The sequence below is a fragment of the Oncorhynchus tshawytscha genome, linkage group LG12, assembly GCF_018296145.1.
Source record: "Oncorhynchus tshawytscha isolate Ot180627B linkage group LG12, Otsh_v2.0, whole genome shotgun sequence".
In the NCBI taxonomy this organism is placed as follows: Eukaryota; Metazoa; Chordata; class Actinopteri; order Salmoniformes; family Salmonidae; genus Oncorhynchus; species Oncorhynchus tshawytscha.
Genome location: NC_056440.1, coordinates 67,360,730 through 67,380,947, shown reverse-complemented (window position 1 = coordinate 67,380,947; position 20,218 = coordinate 67,360,730). Strand labels below are relative to the sequence as shown.

At 44.3% G+C, this 20,218-nt stretch overlaps 1 protein-coding gene across 1 annotated transcript in view; it reads left to right on the top strand.

Moving 5' to 3' along the window:
• LOC112264214 (spondin-1) overlaps window positions 1-20,218 on the top strand; it is a 135,526-nt gene that overhangs the window by 95,346 nt on the left and 19,962 nt on the right. Inside the window, exon 7 of the mRNA XM_042330955.1 lies at window positions 14,633-14,697. Within this exon, the coding sequence (XP_042186889.1) occupies window positions 14,633-14,697 (65 nt within the window). The remainder of the gene's footprint in view (window positions 1-14,632; window positions 14,698-20,218) is intronic.

The window sequence follows — 20,218 nt, the reverse complement described above, 5'->3', positions numbered from 1 at the left end:
GACTATTTTCTCTGTATATATCAATGATGTCGCTCCTGCTGCGGATGATTCTTTTATCCACCTCTATAGAGACGACACCATACTGTATACATCTGGCCCTTCTTTGGACACTGTGTTAACAAACCTCCAAATGAGCTTCGATGCCATAAAACACTCCTTCCGTGGCCTCCAACTGCTCTTAAACGCTAGTAAAACTAAATGCATGCTCTTCAAGCCATTTCTGCCCGCACCAGCACCCGCCCCCCCGCCCGCCTAGCATCACTATGCTGGACGTTTCTGATTTAGAATATATGTACAACTATAAATACCTAGGTGTCTGGCTAGACTGTAAACTCTCCTTCCAGACTCATATTAAGCATCTCCAATCCAAAATTACATTTAGAATCAGCTTCCTATGCAGCAAAGCCTCCTTCACTCATGCTGCTAAACATACCCTCGTAAAACTGACTATCCTGCCAATCCTTGACTTCGGCGATGTCATTTACAAAATAGCCTCCAACACTCTACTCAGCAAATTGGATGCAGTCTATCACAGTGCCATCCGTTTTGGGACCAAAGCCCCATATACTACCCACCATTGCGACCTGTATGCTCTCGTTGGCTGGTCCCCGCTACATGTTCGCCGCCAAATCCACTGGCTCCAGGTCATCTATAAGTCTTTGCTCGGTAAAGCTCCACCTTATCTCAGCTCACTGGTCACCATAGCAACACCCACCCATAGCACGCACTGGAGCAGGTATATTTCACTGGTCAGCCCCAAAGCCAACACCTGCTTTGGCCGCCTTTCCTTCCAGTTCTCTGCTGCCAATGACTGGAACGAATTGCAAAAATCAAGTTGGAGACTTATATCTCCCTCAATAAGTTCAAGCATCGGCTGTCAGAGCAGCTTACCGATCACTGCAGCTGTACACAGCCCATCTGTAAATAGCCCATCCAACCTTCTACCTACCTCATCCCCATATTTGTTTTTTGTTTTTACTGCACACCAGTATTTCTATTTGCTCATCCTCATCTGCACATCCATCACTCCAGTGTTAGTTGCTAAATTGTAATTATTTCGCCACTATGGCCAATTTATTTCCTTACCTCCTTACTTAATTTGCACACACTGTATACAGATTTTTGATTGTGTTATTGACTGTACGTTTGTTTATCCCATGTGTAACTCTGTGTTGTTGTTTTTGTCGCACTGCTTTGCTTTATCTTGGCCATGTCGCAGTTGTAAATGAGAACTTGTTCTCAACTGGCCCACCTGGATAAATAAAGGTGAAATAAAAATCTTGTGATACTGAGTTGTAGAGCCGGTGTACTACATTACAATGGGGCCTCAGTCATATTAACAAATTGATCTTCTACAGGTGTCCTTTGTCCATCTGTCCATCCATATGTCTGTCTCACTCTGTCTGTCTTTCTTTCTTTCTTTCTTTCGATCTCTCCCGGTCTATCTCTCTCATTCTCTCCCTTCCTGTCTGTCAAATTGCCACAAATTGTGGCCAAACACTATTGGAGTTTTTTTTCCCCCTCACCAGTCTGTCAAGGGCCCATTAGTGATTATGTCTGTATGTTAAGCCGGGCGTACACTACACATTTTTGGCGCCGATTTAGCTGTCCCAGACAGGTTTTTGAGATTGTACATGAATCCCCATGTTGTTGCCTATTCGTGCCTATCACAACGTTCATTTAGTATGCGCTGGTCAGATACACAATCTCAGGGCTACCAATCTCGTCTTTCAGCCAATCTCAATATTTTCAAACATCCCATTTGGCAAAAAGTGTTTGAATCATCCTTGTTTTCACCTCATTTAACCCCCCAAAAAGCAATGTGAGGATGTTGAATCAACGTGGAAAACTAATTTGATTTGCAAAAAGGCTTCAATGTAAGGGCATTTCATATGTTTTTACCTAAATACAATGACATTGTGAAATAAATGTAAATAAAATGTAAATAAAAACTAGATGTTGAACTGACGTCTGTGCCCATGGGATTTTTGATTTTATCCTCACAAAATGTGCAACTCTCTTGTAGTTTGAGAACGGTGATCAGCAATACCCAATGATATGATGCCGTTGCTTCGCTTCACCCAGAATGTGCAGACTCTCGAGCAGGAGCAATGACTACTACTAGCATGCGTTTGTACTTGCTTTTAACCAAAGCCAAAGTGTGAAATCGTTACAGCTCTGAAGTTCACACGCATTGTTATTCAATTATAAATGTATTGGCTAGATATTTCAACTCTGTATGACAATGTCTTACTGAAAACATTTATGAGGCTGCTTTGAGCCAGAGCTCGGTTTAGCTACGTTAACAATCGAATCACATCATCACGTCATTTCTTTTTTGCAAGACAGCAAGAATGCATTTACAGTAAATCACAAAGCTTGTAAGTCACAAAACGTTCATTAGTCTGTGAGTGTGTGTGTGTGTGTGTGTGTGTGTGTGTGTGTGTGTGTGTGTGTGTGTGTGTGTGTGTGTGTGTGTGATCTGCAGTTAATGTATCTGTGATGAGTCGATTACTAAACACACACTCACTTCTCAGTTGAAGTGTTTTGCCTCCAAATCACTGCATGTCGGATGTAGAAGCCTTAGAAAAAACTTGAACAGAGATTTGGTATATCCATCGACAACTCCTGTCGATTCTCTCTACAAAGTACCACTCTTTCACTTACAGTAGACTCTCTTATTGTTTTCATCAGACGTCTTTCTCAACCAGATTAGAAAGTGTGTGTGGGAAGCTTCTATTTCCTGCTCACCAGCAAGTAGCATTTTGGCATTTCTCTCTGCGTTGTACTTAGGCTACCACATTTATCTTCACAAACGTGTACTATCTGCTGGTCCCCATCGCAGCACTGTGTTTCGGTCACAAATTCCACTGCTCACTACGTTTGTCCTTTTGGAAGATTAAGTACACTGTAGTCATTACTGACAAGGGTTTATTTTTTTCCCTTGTCTCTTGACATCGCTCTTGGTCATTCCCACTTTCCCTCTTACAATTTTAGGTTCACTTCTTGTCTTTCTTGCTTCTGTCTCTCTTCTTCCCCTACACCTCAATCTCTATCTCCTTCTGACCCCTGTTCATATTCTACAGGGTATGTTAAACCTTGAGTCTCTGGATCTGTTGTTTTTTCCTGATCCCTCTGCCAAGGTAGGAGAGCTTTTGAACCCTCCCTCCACATCATTATTTAAGACTAAATTACATTGTGTGGGCTGCGTTTGGAGCCAAGCTGTCTCTTAAAGCCAGGTGGGAGCAGGTTCCCCATGCTCCACCTCAAAGAGTTATGGCTCACCTTTTACTGCTTCCTCCTCTCCTCCCTCTCCTCCCTCTCCTCCTCTCCTCCCTCTCCTCCCTCTCCTCCTCTCCCACTCCATTTCAAGTGCTACAAGTGAAGGAGTGAAGAGGCCAGGAGTCATCTCTCTCTTCTCCAGGACCTCTCTGCTTCCCTGCCAAGCCACACCTGTGCCAAGCAGATTGTTTGTATCACCTAGGAAAGATCTCTTGAACCCAAGGTGACAGTACAGCACCGTGAAGGGACTGCCATCGGCTCCGCCAGCATCAACTTTTATACTATAGGCACATTTACAGAGCAGTCAAAGCCAGTTGCCACTAAAAATGAAATAGAATATGTTTCCCCCCCTGTATGCAAGGCAAGTACAGTGTGGCTCTAGTGAGGCCTCTACATCAAACGTTTCATTATGGATTAAAAGCAGTGGGCCAGAGAATGAGGCAGACGGGGCTACTGCTTGCACTGACCGTGATCAGATAGACAGACCAGACCGGCCAATTAAAAGGCCACATATTCAATTTCCTCTCTGCATAGGGACTGGGGATGAGACGAGACCACTGTGAAAGTATGAACCTTTTAAAGCACACAGCCTTTCACTAAGTGTTATTTATCTTAGTGGTGGAAGAATAGAAAATGGTCTGCTGTGCTGGTTTATTAGAGAGCCTGTTGAACTTGATCAAGTTATCAAGTTAAACCTGTTTGGCTACCACTAGCTAGAACTTAACAGGTGGGAGGCATTGCCATGTAAATTCTACCTAGCCCACTGGTTTAAATCTATGGTAATTACCAGGTTAAAATAGTCTGGACGAAGTGGCACTCTATCAGGCAGACAACTAATGTGTTCAGTCGAGGCATGGTCCATTTGATGATTGAGAGATGGGGATAAAGACAGAGCACCTCTGAAGACACTCTTAGGGTAAAACCACCAACATTTATTTTTTTCATCTGTGTCCTTCCGGAAGCCATTATTGCAATCTGATGGCTTTAGAGAGTGTATGTTCAATGTGTTGGTTCCCTAGTATGACCACGGCAAGGAAATATCTAGCACTATTGTGTGATTTGCAGTCTCCTGACAATGACATCTTTGGGATGCATTTTGTGTCGACTGTGTGGATTAGTGGTATGTATGCTTGTCAGAAACGGTCTACAATAATGCATGTTTTATGGTTGATCCTTGTATACCTTCCACCAGTCATTGTGTATCAATCCCACATACGTGCAATGCAAGTTGTTTAAGTAGCGTTATTTACAGAGGTCTGTGAAATTATCCTTAACTTTCACAGTTGTACCTGTCTGTACTGTATATTGAACTCTGGTGTTTGTTTCTATTAAAACCTACTGGTTAGATGTTGCCTGTAAACCCTCTGTGCAGCAGATCAGCTTGGCTTCTCCTAGAGGGAGAGATGCTATAAATTCCCTCCCAAGGTTTTTATGGTAACGAGCAAGGCCACAGTGAGCAGAGAAGACCTATAGAAGGAAGGTCAGACACAAACGCAACTATAGAAATTTGAGGAAAAAAGCAGACATCTGTCCGAGCATGCAGAACACTCACATGCACAAACAGTTATGCACACACACACACACACACACACACACACACATCCATCCATCTAAACTTAGCAAAAAAAGAAACATCCTCTCACTGTCAACTGAGTTTATTTTCAGCAATCTTAGCATGTGTAAATATTTGCATGAACATAACAAGATTCAACAACTTGAGACAATGTCTGTGGAACTGAACAAGTTCCACAGACATGTGACATACAGAAATTGAATAATGTGTCCCTGAACAAAACGGGTGGTCAAAATCAAGAGTAACAGTCAGTATATGGTGTGGCCACCAGCTGCATTAAGTACTGCAGTGCATCTCCTCCTCATGGACTGCACCAGATTTGCCAGTTCTTGCTTTGAGATGTTACCCCACTCTTCCACCAAGGCACCTGCAAGTTCCCGGACATTTCTGGGGGAAATGGCCCTAGCCCTCAACCTCCGATCCAACAGGTCCCAGACGTGCTCAATGGGATTGAAATCCGGGCTCTTCCCTGGCCATGACAGAACACTGACATTCCTGTCTTGCAGGAAATCACGCACAGAACGAGCAGTATGGCTGGTGGCATTGACAAGCTAGAGGGTCATGTCAGGATGAGCCTGCAGGAAGGGTACCACATGAGGGAGAAGGATGCCTTCCCTGTAACGCAAAGCATTGAGATTGAGCTTGTTGTCATTGCAGGCAGTCTGAGGATGCTGTGACACACCGCCCCAGGCCATGACGGACCCACCACCTCCAAATCGATCCCGCTCCAGAGTACAGGCCTCGGTGTAATGCTCATTCCTTCGACGATAAACACAAATCCGACCATCACCCCTGGTGAGACAAAACCGCGACTCGTCAGTGAAGAGCACTTTTTGCCAGTCCTGTCTGGTCCAGTGGCGGTGGTTTTGTGCCCATAGGTGACGTTGTTGCCGGTGATAACAACAGGCCTACAAGCCCTCAGTCCAGCCTCTCTCAGCCGATGCGGACAGTCTGAGTACTGATGGAGGAATTGTGCGTTCCTGGTTTAACTCAGGCAGTTGTTGTTGCCATCCTGTACCTGTTCCGCAGGTGTGATGTTTGGATGTACCGATCCTGTGCAAGTGTTCTGCCACTGTGAGGATGATCAGCTGTCCATCCTATCTCCCTGTAGCCCTGTCTTAGGCGTTTCACAGTACGGACATTGTAATTTATTGCCCTGGCCACATCTGTAGTCCTCATTGCAGGATGTTCAAGACACATTCACGCAGATGAGCAGGGACCTGGGCATCTTTCTTTTTGTGTTTTTCAGAGTCCATGGAAAGGCCTCTGTAGTGTCCAAGTTTTCATAACTGTAACCATAATTGCTTCTCGTCTGTAAGCTGTTAGTGTCTTAACGACTGTTCCACAGGTGCATGTTCATTAATTGTTTATGGTTAATTGAACACGCATGGGAAACCGTGTTTAAACCCTTCACAATGAAGATCTGTGAACTGCCCGAGTCTACTGCAGAGATAGCCTGCAAAGTAATGTCATATTTTCCAGGTCCATACCCAAACAGTTCGAACTACTAATTTTGAAAATTACTCTCCCCAGAAATAAGTCTCTCACTGTTGCCGCCTGCTACCGACCCCCCTCAGCTCCCAGCTGTGCCCTGGACACCATTTGTGAATTGATCGCCCCCCATCTAGCTTCAGAGTTTGTTCTGTTAGGTGACCTAAACTGGGATATGCTTAACACACCGGCAGTCCTACAATCTAAGCTAGATGCCCTCAATCTCACATAAATCATCAAGGAACCCACCAGGTACAACCCTAAATCTGTAAACAAGGGCACCCTCATAGACCTCATAGACAACTGGCCCTCCAAATACACCTCCGCTGTCTTCAACCAGGATCTCAGCGATCACTGCCTCATTGCCTGTATCTGCTACGGAGCCGCAGTCAAACGACCACCCCTCATCACTGTCAAACGCTCCCTAAAACACTTCTGTGAGCAGGCCTTTCTAATCGACCTGGCCCTGGTATCCTGGAAGGACATTGACCTCATCCTGTCAGTTGAGGATGCCTGGTCATTCTTTAAAAGTAACTTCCTCACCATTTTAGATAAGCATGCTCCGTTCAAAAAATGCAGAACTAAGAACAGATATAGCCCTTGGTTCACTCCAGACCTGACTGCCCTCGACCAGCACAAAAACATCCTGTGGCAGACTGCAATAGCATCGAATAGTCCCTGTGATATGCAACTGTTCAGGGAAGTCAGGAACCAATACACGCAGTCAGTCAGGAAAGCTAAGGCCAGCTTCTTCAGGCAGAAATTTGCATCCTGTAGCTCCAACTCCAAAAAGTTCTGGGACACTGTGAAGTCCATGGAGAACAAGAGCACCTACTCCCAGCTGCCCACTGCACTGAGGCTAGGTAACACGGTCACCACCGATAAATCCATGATTATCGAAAACTTCAACAAGCATTTCTCAACGGCTGGCCATGCCTTCCGCCTGGCTACTCCAACCTCGGCCAACAGCTCCACCCCCCCCCCCGCAACTACTCGCCCAAGCCTCTCCAGGTTCTCCTTTACCCAAATCCAGATAGCAGATGTTCTGAAAGAGCTGCAAAACCTGGACCCGTACAAATCAGCTGGGCTTGACAATCTGGACCCTCTATTTCTGAAACTATCCGCCGCCATTGTCGCAACCCCTATTACCAGCCTGTTCAACCTCTCCTTCATATCGTCTGAGATCCCCAAGGATTGGAAAGCTGCCGCAGTCATCCCCCTCTTCAAAGCAGGAGACACCCTGGACCCAAACTGTTACAGACCTATATCCATCCTGCCCTGCCTATCTAAGGTCTTCGAAAGCCAAGTCAACAAACAGGTCACTGACCATCTCGAATCCCACCGTACCTTCTCCGCTGTGCAATCTGGTTTCCGAGCCGGTCACGGGTGCACGTCAGCCATGCTCAAGGTACTAAACGATATCATAACCGCCATCGATAAAAGACAGTACTGTGCAGCCGTTTTCATCGACCTTGCCAAGGCTTTCGACTCTGTCAATCACCATATTCTTATCGGCAGACTCAGTAGCCTCGGTTTTTCGGATGACTGCCTTGCCTGGTTCACCAATTACTTTGCAGACAGAGTTCAGTGTGTCAAATCGGAGGGCATGCTGTCCGGTCCTCTGGCAGTCTCTATGGGGGTGCCACAGGGTTCAATCCTCGGGCCGACTCTTTTCTCTGTATATATCAATGATGTTGCTCTTGCTGCAGGCGATTCCCTGATCCACCTCTACGCAGATGACACCATTCTATATACTTCCGGCCCGTCCTTGGACACTGTGCTATCTAACCTCCAAACGAGCTTCAATGCCATACAACACTCCTTCCGTGGCCTCCAACTGCTCTTAAACGCTAGTAAAACCAAATGCATGCTTTTCAACCGTTCGCTGCCTGCACCCGCACGCCTGACCAGCATCACCACCCTGGATGGTTCCAACCTTGAATATGTGGACATCTATAAGTACCTAGGTGTCTGGCTAGACTGTAAACTCTCCTTCCAGACTCATATCAAACATCTCCAATCGAAAATCAAATCAAGAGTCAGCTTTCTATTCCGCAACAAAGCCTCCTTCACTCACGCCGCCAAACTTACCCTAGTAAAACTGACTATCCTACCGATCCTCGACTTCGGCGATGTCATCTACAAAATTGCTTCCAACACTCTACTCAGCAAACTGGATGCAGTTTATCACAGTGCCATCCGTTTTGTCACTAAAGCACCTTATACCACCCACCACTGCGACTTGTATGCTCTAGTCGGCTGGCCCTCGCTACATATTCGTCGCCAGACCCACTGGCTCCAGGTCATCTACAAGTCCATGCTAGGTAAAGCTCCGCCTTATCTCAGTTCACTGGTCACGATGGCAACACCCATCCGTAGCACACGCTCCAGCAGGTGTATCTCACTGATCATCCCTAAAGCCAACACCTCATTCGGCCGCCTTTCGTTCCAGTTCTCTGCTGCCTGTGACTGGAATGAATTGCAAAAATCGCTGAAGTTGGAGACTTTTATCTCCCTCACCAACTTCAAACATCTGCTATCTGAGCAGCTAACCGATCGCTGCAGCTGTACATAGTCTATCGGTAAATAGCCCACCCATTTTACCTACCTCATCCCCATACTGTTTTTATTTATTTACTTTTCTGCTCTTTTGCACACCAATATCTCTACCTGTACATGACCATCTGATCATTTATCACTCCAGGGTTAATCTGCAAAATTGTAATTATTCGCCTACCTCCTCATGCCTTTTGCACACAATGTATATAGACTCCCCTTTTTTTTCTACTGTGTTATTGACTTGTTAATTGTTTACTCCATGTGTAACTCTGTGTTGTCTGTTCACACTGCTATGCTTTATCTTGGCCAGATCGCAGTTGCAAATGAGAACTTGTTCTCAACTAGCCTACCTGGTTAAATAAAGGTGAAATAAAAATACATTTTTTGGATTTTTACGAATTGTCTTTGAAAGACATGGTCCTGAAAAAGGGATGTTTCTTTTTTTGCTGAGTTTATATATCTCTAACGTCACCCTGTTGTAACTGTTCAGTGTGATTACGTTTACAACCTTTGTCAATTTGTCAACAGAGACAAATCTAAGCTCCAGACAACAACACTTTATTTTACAATGCCAATGCAGCTTTCCCAGATAGTCTGTTTACATGTATTAGAAAAGACCACTGCCACAATCGACAGTCTCCGGTACTATTCTAGCATGTCAGTAACCCACTCACTCAGTATGAACTCATACGTTTATTGACCATTGTACCATTCATTATAACAATAGCATCATTACACTATTATCTGTCTATCAACTTCACTACATATCCTCCCTACAGTTGGCTTTCTGATGTTATGTTAGCATTTACAACACGCTGAGTGGGTGTTACAATCATTAGCACAGTGGTGTCCAATCAGAGACTTCCCAGGTGCTACCCTAGGATCATGTTCATTATCTATTGTATGAGATTTGAGAGTATCATCCCAGAGAGGAATTGAGAGAGAGAGAGTGGAAGAGAAAAAGAGAGTGCTGAAGAGGGGAGAGTAAGAAAGAGGTAGAGAGAGGGAGAATGAACGAGATGGAGGGAGGGAGGGAGAATGAACGAGATAGAGGGAGAATGAACGAGATGGAGGGAGGGAGAGAGAGAATGAGAGAGACAAGTGAAAGAATCACCAATTTGCTTTTAAAATCAAGTTAGAAAATTATTTCCCTGAAAAAAAGGGACCATGATCCCAAGTGATTGGGCGGCTAAATTGCTTATAGCATTCACACACATCTTGAATGCATTTCGTTTTGGTAAAAATGAAGAAAAAAAACGAGAGAAAAATGTAAGTTGCACATTCTTTGCACAAGTAAAAAACAAATTCTTCTCATCCTTGCCACTTTGTGATGAGAAGCCTGTTTCGGCGTACTCTTTTGACGGCGTCCTGAAAGTGGTGGAGGAATAGGCTACCTTAAAGATCCGAGCCAGAGCACTACCTGTGGTTCAATTAAATCAAATGTATTTTAAAGTGACTGGGAAATGGGGCTGGCTGTCATGTCATAGAATGCAGGATGTTCTGAAGTGGATTGAGTGTCCCGCAAAAATCTGTCCCCCTTCTATCTCTTTGTTCCCTGGAGTGCCTTTTGAAGCAGACCACACACACACCACACATACACTGCCATCCACATCCGGAGATCTGTCAGTGTGTTCCTTCTGGGTCGGTGAGAGGAGAGAACAGATCCTGTTGGAACCACCCTTTCTGCCTTAGTAGTAATGCTATAATGAAGCTCTTTGGGGGCTGGAGTGGAGAATTGGAGTCTGGAGTAGAGCAGTGGTGTCATTAGACATAGCTATGGTTCACACAGACCATCAGCACACGTCCCACTACAGTGGCTGCCTCATTCTCCCTCTCTCTTTTTCTCTTTCATCCGCTTTTTAGGGACTTCTGTCTCTCTCTCTTCTCTCTTTTGCTCTCTCTGTCTGTCTCTCAGTCTCTCTCTCGCCCTCTTTCTTTTTCTATATTCCTCAATGCACCATGAGTGGAGAGTTTAATTAATCTATTTCCCTGATGTTTCCTTTCAAGTCCAAATCTAAAACACAATCATCAAGCCGACAGAGCTATTCTGAACAACACTGGGCTATTATGTTTCTTTGGCAACAAAGCACTTGTCTGAAACAAAGATGAATCAAAACGTATTTTTTCGGATGCGTCAGAGAGGCATAGACTTGCAACAATAGACACAGCGGGAACTGAAGAGCAGTCTTGGCGGGTGTATGCTCAAATGAGCAGCCTTAGTACATCAGTTTGTTTTGCTATACTTTCTGGTACAGACTAACCTGTTATTTGACACTGAGGTGTTCCACAATAGGGGATTTCCTTACGAAACTAGAACAAAACAGGACCATGATCTTTTTAATTTTCACGAAATTGTATCCATAGAAGGGTCCTTTGGTGGAATAATTGTTGACATTTGTAACTTAAGGCATAATAAAAAAATATATATTTCTCAATATTCATATATTACTGTAAGAGAATTGTTATTGCAATAAACTACTCATTACAGAGCAAGCGGTAAAGCTTCATATGACAAATATTTTATTTCTGGCACTTACAGATGAAACATTATGGTGGGTAAGGCCAAAATGTTCCAACTTCAATTAATTATTTCTAATTATGCTTTAAGATACATACAGCAAATGTATGTCAACAATACGTCCTCCTGTTACAAAGACTGGAACATGGGAACCCAAGAGCAGACTCAGACAAGGAGACTGGGAGAAATAACCAAGGTATTTATTGAAACACAGGCGGAAGATGGAGTGCAGGTCAGGGAAAGCTCGGGCGGGTTGCTGGAAACTAGGTGCGGAGGCTGAGGCTGGAGCGAGAGGGGTCGAGACAGGGTAAGCAGGTCCGGAGGGGAATCCAAGGGAGTAGTAGAATGGGGAATCCCGGACAGAGTAGCAGGATGACGAGATGTGGGACTGGAGACAGGGACCAGAGTCAGAGCGGGCAGAACTGTAGCGGAGAGGAAAACAGTATCAGGCAAGGACAGCAGGATAACACGCTTGGTTAACATAGAGAGTCTGCAAACATCAGAAGGTGGGGGGAAATTAACTATATTCTGGTAAACCGACCAATTGAATGGTGGTACTTAATGAATATAGTGTCAGTTCGGTTGTCATCTGAGACATTCTCATCAATGATAAGATTACATAAACTCTACAGTGGAAAGTCTACACATCAGAGTTATCGGATTCACATGGAATTGATGTTCAATTTAAATGTTTGAATATGAAATTACTTATGATGGGATGAAATGTGATTTTAGCTTCTAAAATGTGAGATTTGGGTTTTCATAAGATAAGGCTCTGCTCAATCAGTGGCCCGACCCTGTGAAGGGACATGGGCTATAAAACGTTTCAAACACGCCCTCCTCTCCCTTCCTATATAAAGCCTTGACGACAATATAACCTCGTGTTCCGAGGATGTGAGGAAGACGGTCCGATGTCAGAATGGTTCAGATAATAACTACAGAACGAAGCCAACATCAGCGTGAGCTTTGGTTGCGAATGGTATGAACTTTGAACTTTTATTCACTACAGAAGTGATACCTCCTAGCCGTTGCGTTAGCAACAGCAGCTGCAAACGCAGGTTAGGAAGGAACATACAGAGTATACCGTCTACCACACAACAACGTTACTACAACGTATTCAATATACCAGCAGATACATTCTTCAAAGGACTCGGTTGGGCAACATGGCCTTCCTTCTACCACCAACCTACCGAAGCGCAGCTCAGAGTAAATATTTATTGCATTTTCCTTTTCCAAATGGGCGGTAATTTAGAATGCATGAGATACTGTATTTACGATAGCCCAGCTTCGCCCTTTGTTCCTCAGTCTTCCCGAACTTTCACTCAAACCCAGCCCCTTTTCTTTTGTGTAACAAGCTGTCATATCTGTTCTACCCGCTAGGGACGTTTTCCTCTATGACGTAATTTGTAATCAAGTTATGATTAATTATATGTATGTGTAATTCTGTGTGATTAGTTAGGTATTTAGTAAATAAATAATGAAACCCAATTTCGTATTGCTGATTCAACTTGTTAGCCAGGGTTCGTGAAGATAACCAAGAATTTACAACTTTCAGATGAGACTGAATTAAGGTGACGAGTAATATTGACTGCTATTGATGTAAAATATTACTAGGTCTTTATTAAGAGTTTATTCGGAAGATAACAGCTCTATAAATAATATTTTGTGGTGCCCCGACTCTCTAGTTAATTACATTTACATGATTAGCTCAATCAGGTAATATTAATTATGGAGAAAGGATTTTATAGAATAGCATGTCATATCACTTAATCCGGCATAGCCAAAGACACGACAGCTCTGTATGACTGGGATCTTACAGGAAATAAATAATGAAAAAGTGATCACCCAACACACAGCAATGGGACTGGATGGTACTGGAACAGAATCCTCTATTGGAAACATTAATTGCTGGCTTGTAAAGCAATGATCTGGCATTGGATACTTAACTTTGATCTTTATAGATGCCACAGGTGCAAACATGCCCGGTGGCAGATGTCTGACAAGAAGTGCTGAGCTGCAGTTTTATTTTCTTCTGTGGACTTGTGTTCGATGTTCATTGTTTATCGGGACACAGGGTTTCCATTTATGTCACCATTTACAGTCTCACCCAAATTATAGCTTTATAATTGCTGTATTACATATGAACCAATATATCCATGTTTTCTAATGTGCTTTATCTACACCATTGTGTAAAGGCGTCAAAAATGCCCAGAGCAGGGTTTGGTTCATCGCACATATGGCAGAATGCACTTTTCATTCCATTGTACATCACACAGTCTCTCTCATCTATAGCAATACAAACAGAATGTTCTAGTCAACTGCTAGCCACCTATTCACAGCCAAAGAGCCATTACTGCCACAGTGTGATGTCATAAATCACAGCCGTAATGAAAAAGTCTGGGCGCAAATGAGCCAGTGTGGTGCTCAAACACTTTTAATTGTGTCTTTTACTATCGCAGTGATTCTATTGTGCTCCAAGTGAATTGCGCTTAAGAAATATGATTTCCACTTGGAATGGGCCAGAGTGTATAGTGCTGTTATCCAAGATATATGTTTAATGTTGAACATTAAAACTGATTATATAGGCCATATAATAAATACAATTTGCTATAATATTTTAATGTCCACACCACATTTCTATGATATGGACAGGAGAAGTATTATTTCACAAGCCAATCCAGTAGAAAGGAAAAAACGATGTCAATTAAAAATGTTCTCACAAATCTCAAGGTTTCTCCTTTGTTGTGATTGGATGTCGATGGAGCTGTGTCTCTCTCAGGTCTGAGTTCAGTCTGGGGTTAAATCCTGCTCTATGCATTGAGTGTTTTATCTGATCATGGGCCAGCACAGAGACATTCCCTCTCTCTCAGGCAGTGACACAAAGAACCCTGCGGTGTCCAGAGCTACTGATTAAATATTTATGCAGGTTTTATGAAGTGGTGATGCCGGCGCTCCATCTGAAGTGACGCACGCTGTATTCATCACTTCTTTGTCTCAGAGAGAAAAAGGGAAGAGGGGAAATAAACGACCATCATCTGTTCTCTCTCCTCATCTGTAAGTGTAATGTGGTGAATATGGCTGGGCCTCCATCTGTCAGACGACAAGTGAATTTGATGATCTCTCTCTCTCTCTCTCTCTCTCTCTCTCTCTCTCTCTCTCTCTCTCTCTCTCTCTCTCTCTCTCTCTCTCTCTCTCTCTCTCTCTCTCAGGGTGATGACGTTCTGACAGTCATCAAAATGAAGGCTCAGTGGCCTGCCTGGCAACCCTTGAATGTGTGAGTAGTCCAACAGTAACCTCCTCTATCACCCCTCTCTCTCTCTCGCTCTCTCTCTGTTTCTTTCACTCTCTCTTTGTCTAACTCACTCACACTTTCTCTTGGGGGATTGACCCATCCTGCAGCAATGTCCTTTTTCCTTCCTCTCTCTCCTTTCTGTATGCCACCCTCACCCTTATTCTTTGCTCTCCTTTCTGTATGCCATCCTCACTCCTCTTCTTCTCTCTCCTTTCAGTATGCCACCCTCACCCGTATTCTTCTCTCTCCTTTCTGTATGCCACCCTCACCCGTATTCTTCTCTCTCCTTTCTGTATACCACCCTCACTCTTCTTCTTCTCTCTCCTTTCTGTATGCCATCCTCACCCTTCTTCTTCTCTCTCCTTTCTGTATGCCATCCTCACTCTTCTTCTTCTCTCTCTCTTTCTGTATGCCATCCTCACTTCTTCTTCTCTCTCCTTTCTGTATGCCATCCTCACTCTTCTTCTTCTCTCTCCTTTCTGTATGCCATCCTGACCCTTCTTCTTCTCTGAAGCTTCTGTGGCCTCCTCCTCTTCTTCCTCTTCTGTATGCCATGTCATGCCATCCTCACCTTTCTCTATCCATCCTCTCTCTCTCTCTTTCTGTATGCCATCCTCACCCTTCTTCTTCTTCTCTCCTTTCTGTTTGCCATCCTCACTCTTCTTCTTCTTTTCTGTATGCTCCTCACCCTTTGTATGCCACCCTCACCCTTCTTCTTCTCTCTCCTTTCTGTATGCCATCCTCACCATTCTTCTTCTCTCCTTTCTGTATGCCATCCTCACTTTTTCTTCTCTCTCCTTTCTGTATGCCATCCTCACCCTTCTTCTTCTCTCTCCTTTCTGTATGCCATCCTCACCCTTCTTCTTCTCTCTCCTTTCTGTATGCCATCCTCACCCTTCTTCTTCTCTCTCCTTTCTGTATGCCATCCTCACCCTTCTTCTTCTCTCTCCTTTCTGTATGCCATCCTCACCCTTCTTCTTCTCTCTCCTTTCTGTATGCCATCCTCACCCTTCTTCTCTCTCCTTTCTGTATGCCATCCTCACCCTTCTTCTTCTCTCTCCTTTCTGTATGCCATCCTCACTCTTCTTCTTCTCTCTCCTTTCTGTATGCCATCCTCACCCTTCTTCTTCTCTCTCCTTTCTGTATGCCATCCTCACCCTTCTTCTTCTCTCTCTGTATGCCATCCTCACCTTCTTCTGTATGCCATCCTCACCTCTTCTTCTTCTCTCTCCTTTCTGTATGCCATCCTTTCTTCTTCTCTCTCTTTCTGTATGCCATCCTCACCCTTTCTTCTTCTCTCTCCTTTCTGTATGCCATCCTCACTCTTCTTCTTCTCTCTCCTTTCTGTATGCCATCCTCACCCTTCTTCTTCTCTCTCCTTTCTGTATGCCATCCTCACTCTTCTTCTTCTCTCTCCTTTCTGTATGCCATCCTCACCCTTCTTCTTCTCTCTCCTTTCTGTATGCCATCCTCACTCTTCTTCTTCTCTCCTTTCTGTATGCCATCCTCACCCTTCTTCTTCTCTCTCCTTTCTGTATGCCATCCTCACTCTTCTTCTTCTCTCTCCTTTCTGTATGCCATCCTCACTCTTCTTCTTCTCTCTCCTTTCTGTATGCCATCCTCTTCTTCTTCTCTCCCTTTCTGTATGCCATCCTCACTCTTCTTCTTCTCTCTCCTTTCTGTATGCCATCCTCACCCTTCTTCTTCTCTCTCCTTTCTGTATGCCATCCTCACTCTTCTTCTTCTCTCTCCTTTCTGTATGCCATCCTCACCTTCTTCTTCTCTCTCTTTCTGTATGCCATCCTCACTCTTCTTCTTCTCTCTCTTTCTGTATGCCATCCTCACTCTTCTTCTTCTCTCCCTTTCTGTATGCCATCCTCACTCTTCTTCTTCCTCCTTTCTGTATGCCATCCTCACTTCTTCTTCTTCCTCTGTATGCCATCCTCACTCTTCTTCTTCTCCTTTCTGTATGCCATCCTCACTCTTCTTCTTCTCCTTTCTGTATGCCATCCTTCTTCTTCTTCTCCTCCTTTCTGTATGCCATCCTCACTCTTCTTCTTCTCTCTCCTTTCTGTATGCCATCCTCACTCTTCTTCTTCTCTCCTTTCTGTATGCCATCCTCACTCTTCTTCTTCCTCCTTTCTGTATGCCATCCTCACTCTTCTTCTCTCTCTTTCTGTATGCCATCCTTCTGTTTGCCATCCTCACTCTTCTTCTTCTTCCTCCTTTCTGTATGCCATCCTCACCCTTCTTCTTCTCTCCCTTTCTGTATGCCATCCTCACTCTTCTTCTTCTCTCTCCTTTCTGTATGCCATCCTCACTCTTCTTCTTCTCTCTCTTTCTGTATGCCATCCTCACTCTTCTTCTTCCTTTCTGTTTGCCATCCTTTCTGTTCTCTCTCCTTTCTGTTTCCATCCTCTTCTTCTTCTCTCCCTTTCTGTTTGCCATCCTCACTCTTCTTCTTCCTCCTTTCTGTATGCCATCCTCACTCTTCTTCTTCTTTTCTGTATGCCATCCTCACTCTTCTTCTTCCTCCTTTCTGTATGCCATCCTCACTCTTCTTCTTCCTCCTTTCTGTATGCCATCCTCACTCTTCTTCTTCCTCCTTTCTGTATGCCATCCTCACTCTTCTTCTTCCTCCTTTCTGTATGCCATCCTCACTCTTCTTCTTCCTCCTTTCTGTATGCCATCCTCACCCTTCTTCTTCTCACCCCTTCCATGTTCTCTTTTCACAAATGCATGAGTTACACCACACTGCAAGGTCTTCTTCATCGCTCATCTACTCACGTTGAATCATGCCTTGCCTCCCAAGCACACAAATGAGATATCACAACTCATTCATCCGACTTGTTGCTCTGTGCCATGGAGCCAGTTAAATGCACATGGCCTGAATCTGTGAGCTCATCTCCACCTGCACCAAGCTGATCAGTGTGACTAGGCTTCCTTTAGACTCCTGCATGCATAAACCTTAATTTAATCTCTTATTTAGGACAAAAACAAGGAGCAAGTTAGCCCAGGTAGCGCAGAGAGAAGCATCCTCAATGTAAAAAACACTCTCACAGAGGATCTGAATGTGAGACTCCAAAGAGAGCTTCCAAAGGCAGCCACAGCTAGGGACAGAGCCAATCAAATACACATAGGGTAATTATCTCGCTATCTTGTTTATATGCCAGAAAATTAATTGTATCATAAAGTGGTTGTGTAAATGCAGAGGAAATCAAATCAACTGGTTTAGGGGATGGGTGGTAGGAAAGGGAGGATGAGAGGAGGGGAAGAGGAGAGGAGGAAGTGGAGGTTCTTGCTTGTAGTGTGATGTGGAAATGCACACATTCTGTTTGTACATTAGGTTGTCTTCCTTGAAAGTACGGTGCAGAAATGGTTAAGTGCGTATTTTCCTCCTACAATTGAAGGATGTTTCTTTTTATTCTTTAAAATGAGTCTGTTGGGATTGCATGCGATTTTTGTTCATACGTGTTCGTACATGTTTTTGAACATGTTTATAAATGTTGTTTGTTCGTCTTTGTACATGTGATTCATAAAGTTTGTGTGTGTGTGTGTGTGTTTGTGTGTGTGTTTGAATAAGTGAAGGGGGCTTATGTTACTGCAACTGTGTGTATGTATGTGTGTGGGTTAAGAGGGTGTGTGTTTTGATGATGATTGATAGAACTCCTGGAGGGGTTTTTCTCCATCAAGGTTAATGGCCTCCAGGCTCCTGTGTATCAAGACATCAGGCTGACCTATACTACACAGCTGCCTGCCAATTAACAAACCCTCCTACCCTGCCTTTGAAGAAAAGGAAGAGGGAGAAAAAAATAAACAGAGAGAGAAAGCAAGAGAGAGAGAAATAGACGTTGATTAATTATCAGTGGTTAGACAACCAGCTCTTTATCACGTCTGAAGGATCCAAGGCAGATCTTTAGAGATGGAACTTCAGGTTCAGGGATATCTGGGATCAGTGTTGGGTTCGGAAGCGTTTGGAAGAACCATCATAATGGGACCACATGTAACCACATATTTCTTTACCGGTCTCTCTATGCATCTTCCTTTCTGGTGCCTTTGTTCCCCATTGATCACTTGTACTGATTACGAACTAAAGTGGTCATCTTGAGAGAGATGTGGTGGCTGGAGCAAAGGAAAGGGAGAGAGAGTCAGAGGAGGGTGGAGAGGGAGCGAGGGAGGTGGGTGAGTGGAGGGGTGCAGATATGACAGCCATTATTACACACAGCAGAGCTACAGCAGTCTGTCTCCTGAGACTGATAACATGTTCAAGGGAGAGGAAGAGAGAGAGAGAGAAAGAGAGAAATTAGCCAAAATAGGGAAAGATGGACACAGAGAGAGCAACAGAGAAGGAGATGTGGTCAGAGAGAGTGAGGGAGGAAGAGAAAGTAATGGAAGGAGGAATAGAATTCCACCAGAGCCGTCTCCAACCAACCAACCGCTCCACGCCGCCACACCAAGGTCAGCATTATGGTGTTCACGGATTTACGAGGCTTGTTGGACCTATCGTTGAGGGAAGCTCGCCTAATTAAAAACACTGCGGCGCACTGATGAAATTACCCCCTGCCCGCCTCATTTGCATACACGCCAGGGGATTAGCCGGGCTGGACTTGGAAGGAATCCATTTCCTTTGTGTTGTGTTCACGTTCCTCCTACTTCCCTTTGGCCGTGTTTTATTGACGTGTAAACACATCCTTCTCCCTGCCTGTCGTTTTCACAATGTCCTTTTAAATGACATGTTTGCTTTTGCCCTTCCCGGCTGGAGTGATGAGGAGTACATTTTGCACAGTAAACTGGAGACTCAGGGGTGCTGCAGCTCCTTTCCCCTTTGAGTTTGAGGTGTCTGTCTGTCTGTCTGTCTGTCTGTCTGTCTGTCTGTCTGTCTGTCTGTCTGTCTGTCTGTCTGTCTGTCTGTCTGTCTGTCCTTCATAGGTAAACCACGTTTGAGAGGATGTCTGGTTTCATCTGGTTTCCCTCTCAGTCCCACTGGTCTACCTGCACTTCTAGATAACCTGACACAATTCGCTTCACTGTTTCTCTGGGAATATCTCTATCTCACGCATACACCTGTCCCCTGTACACACGCATGCACGCGTCCGAGCACACACACACACACATGCACACACACACATGCACATGCACACATACACACACACATGCACACATGCACACACACACACACACACACCACTCGTATGGTCAGGTGCTACGAGAGGGACCTTGGAAAAATACAATTGGCTCAGAACAGGGCAGCACGACTGGCCCTTAAATATACACAGGGAGCTAACATTAATAATATGTATGTAAATCTCTCATGGCTCAAAGTGGAGGAGAGATTGACTTCATCACTACTTGTTTTTGTAAGAAGTGTTGACACACACACACACAGTTAACACAGCTGTTCTATAATATACTATTTATTCAACTGTGCGACCAAGACACTATCCACTTTATATTTGTAACACAGTCATACTTGACATAGCACATTAATCATGAATACTGTATA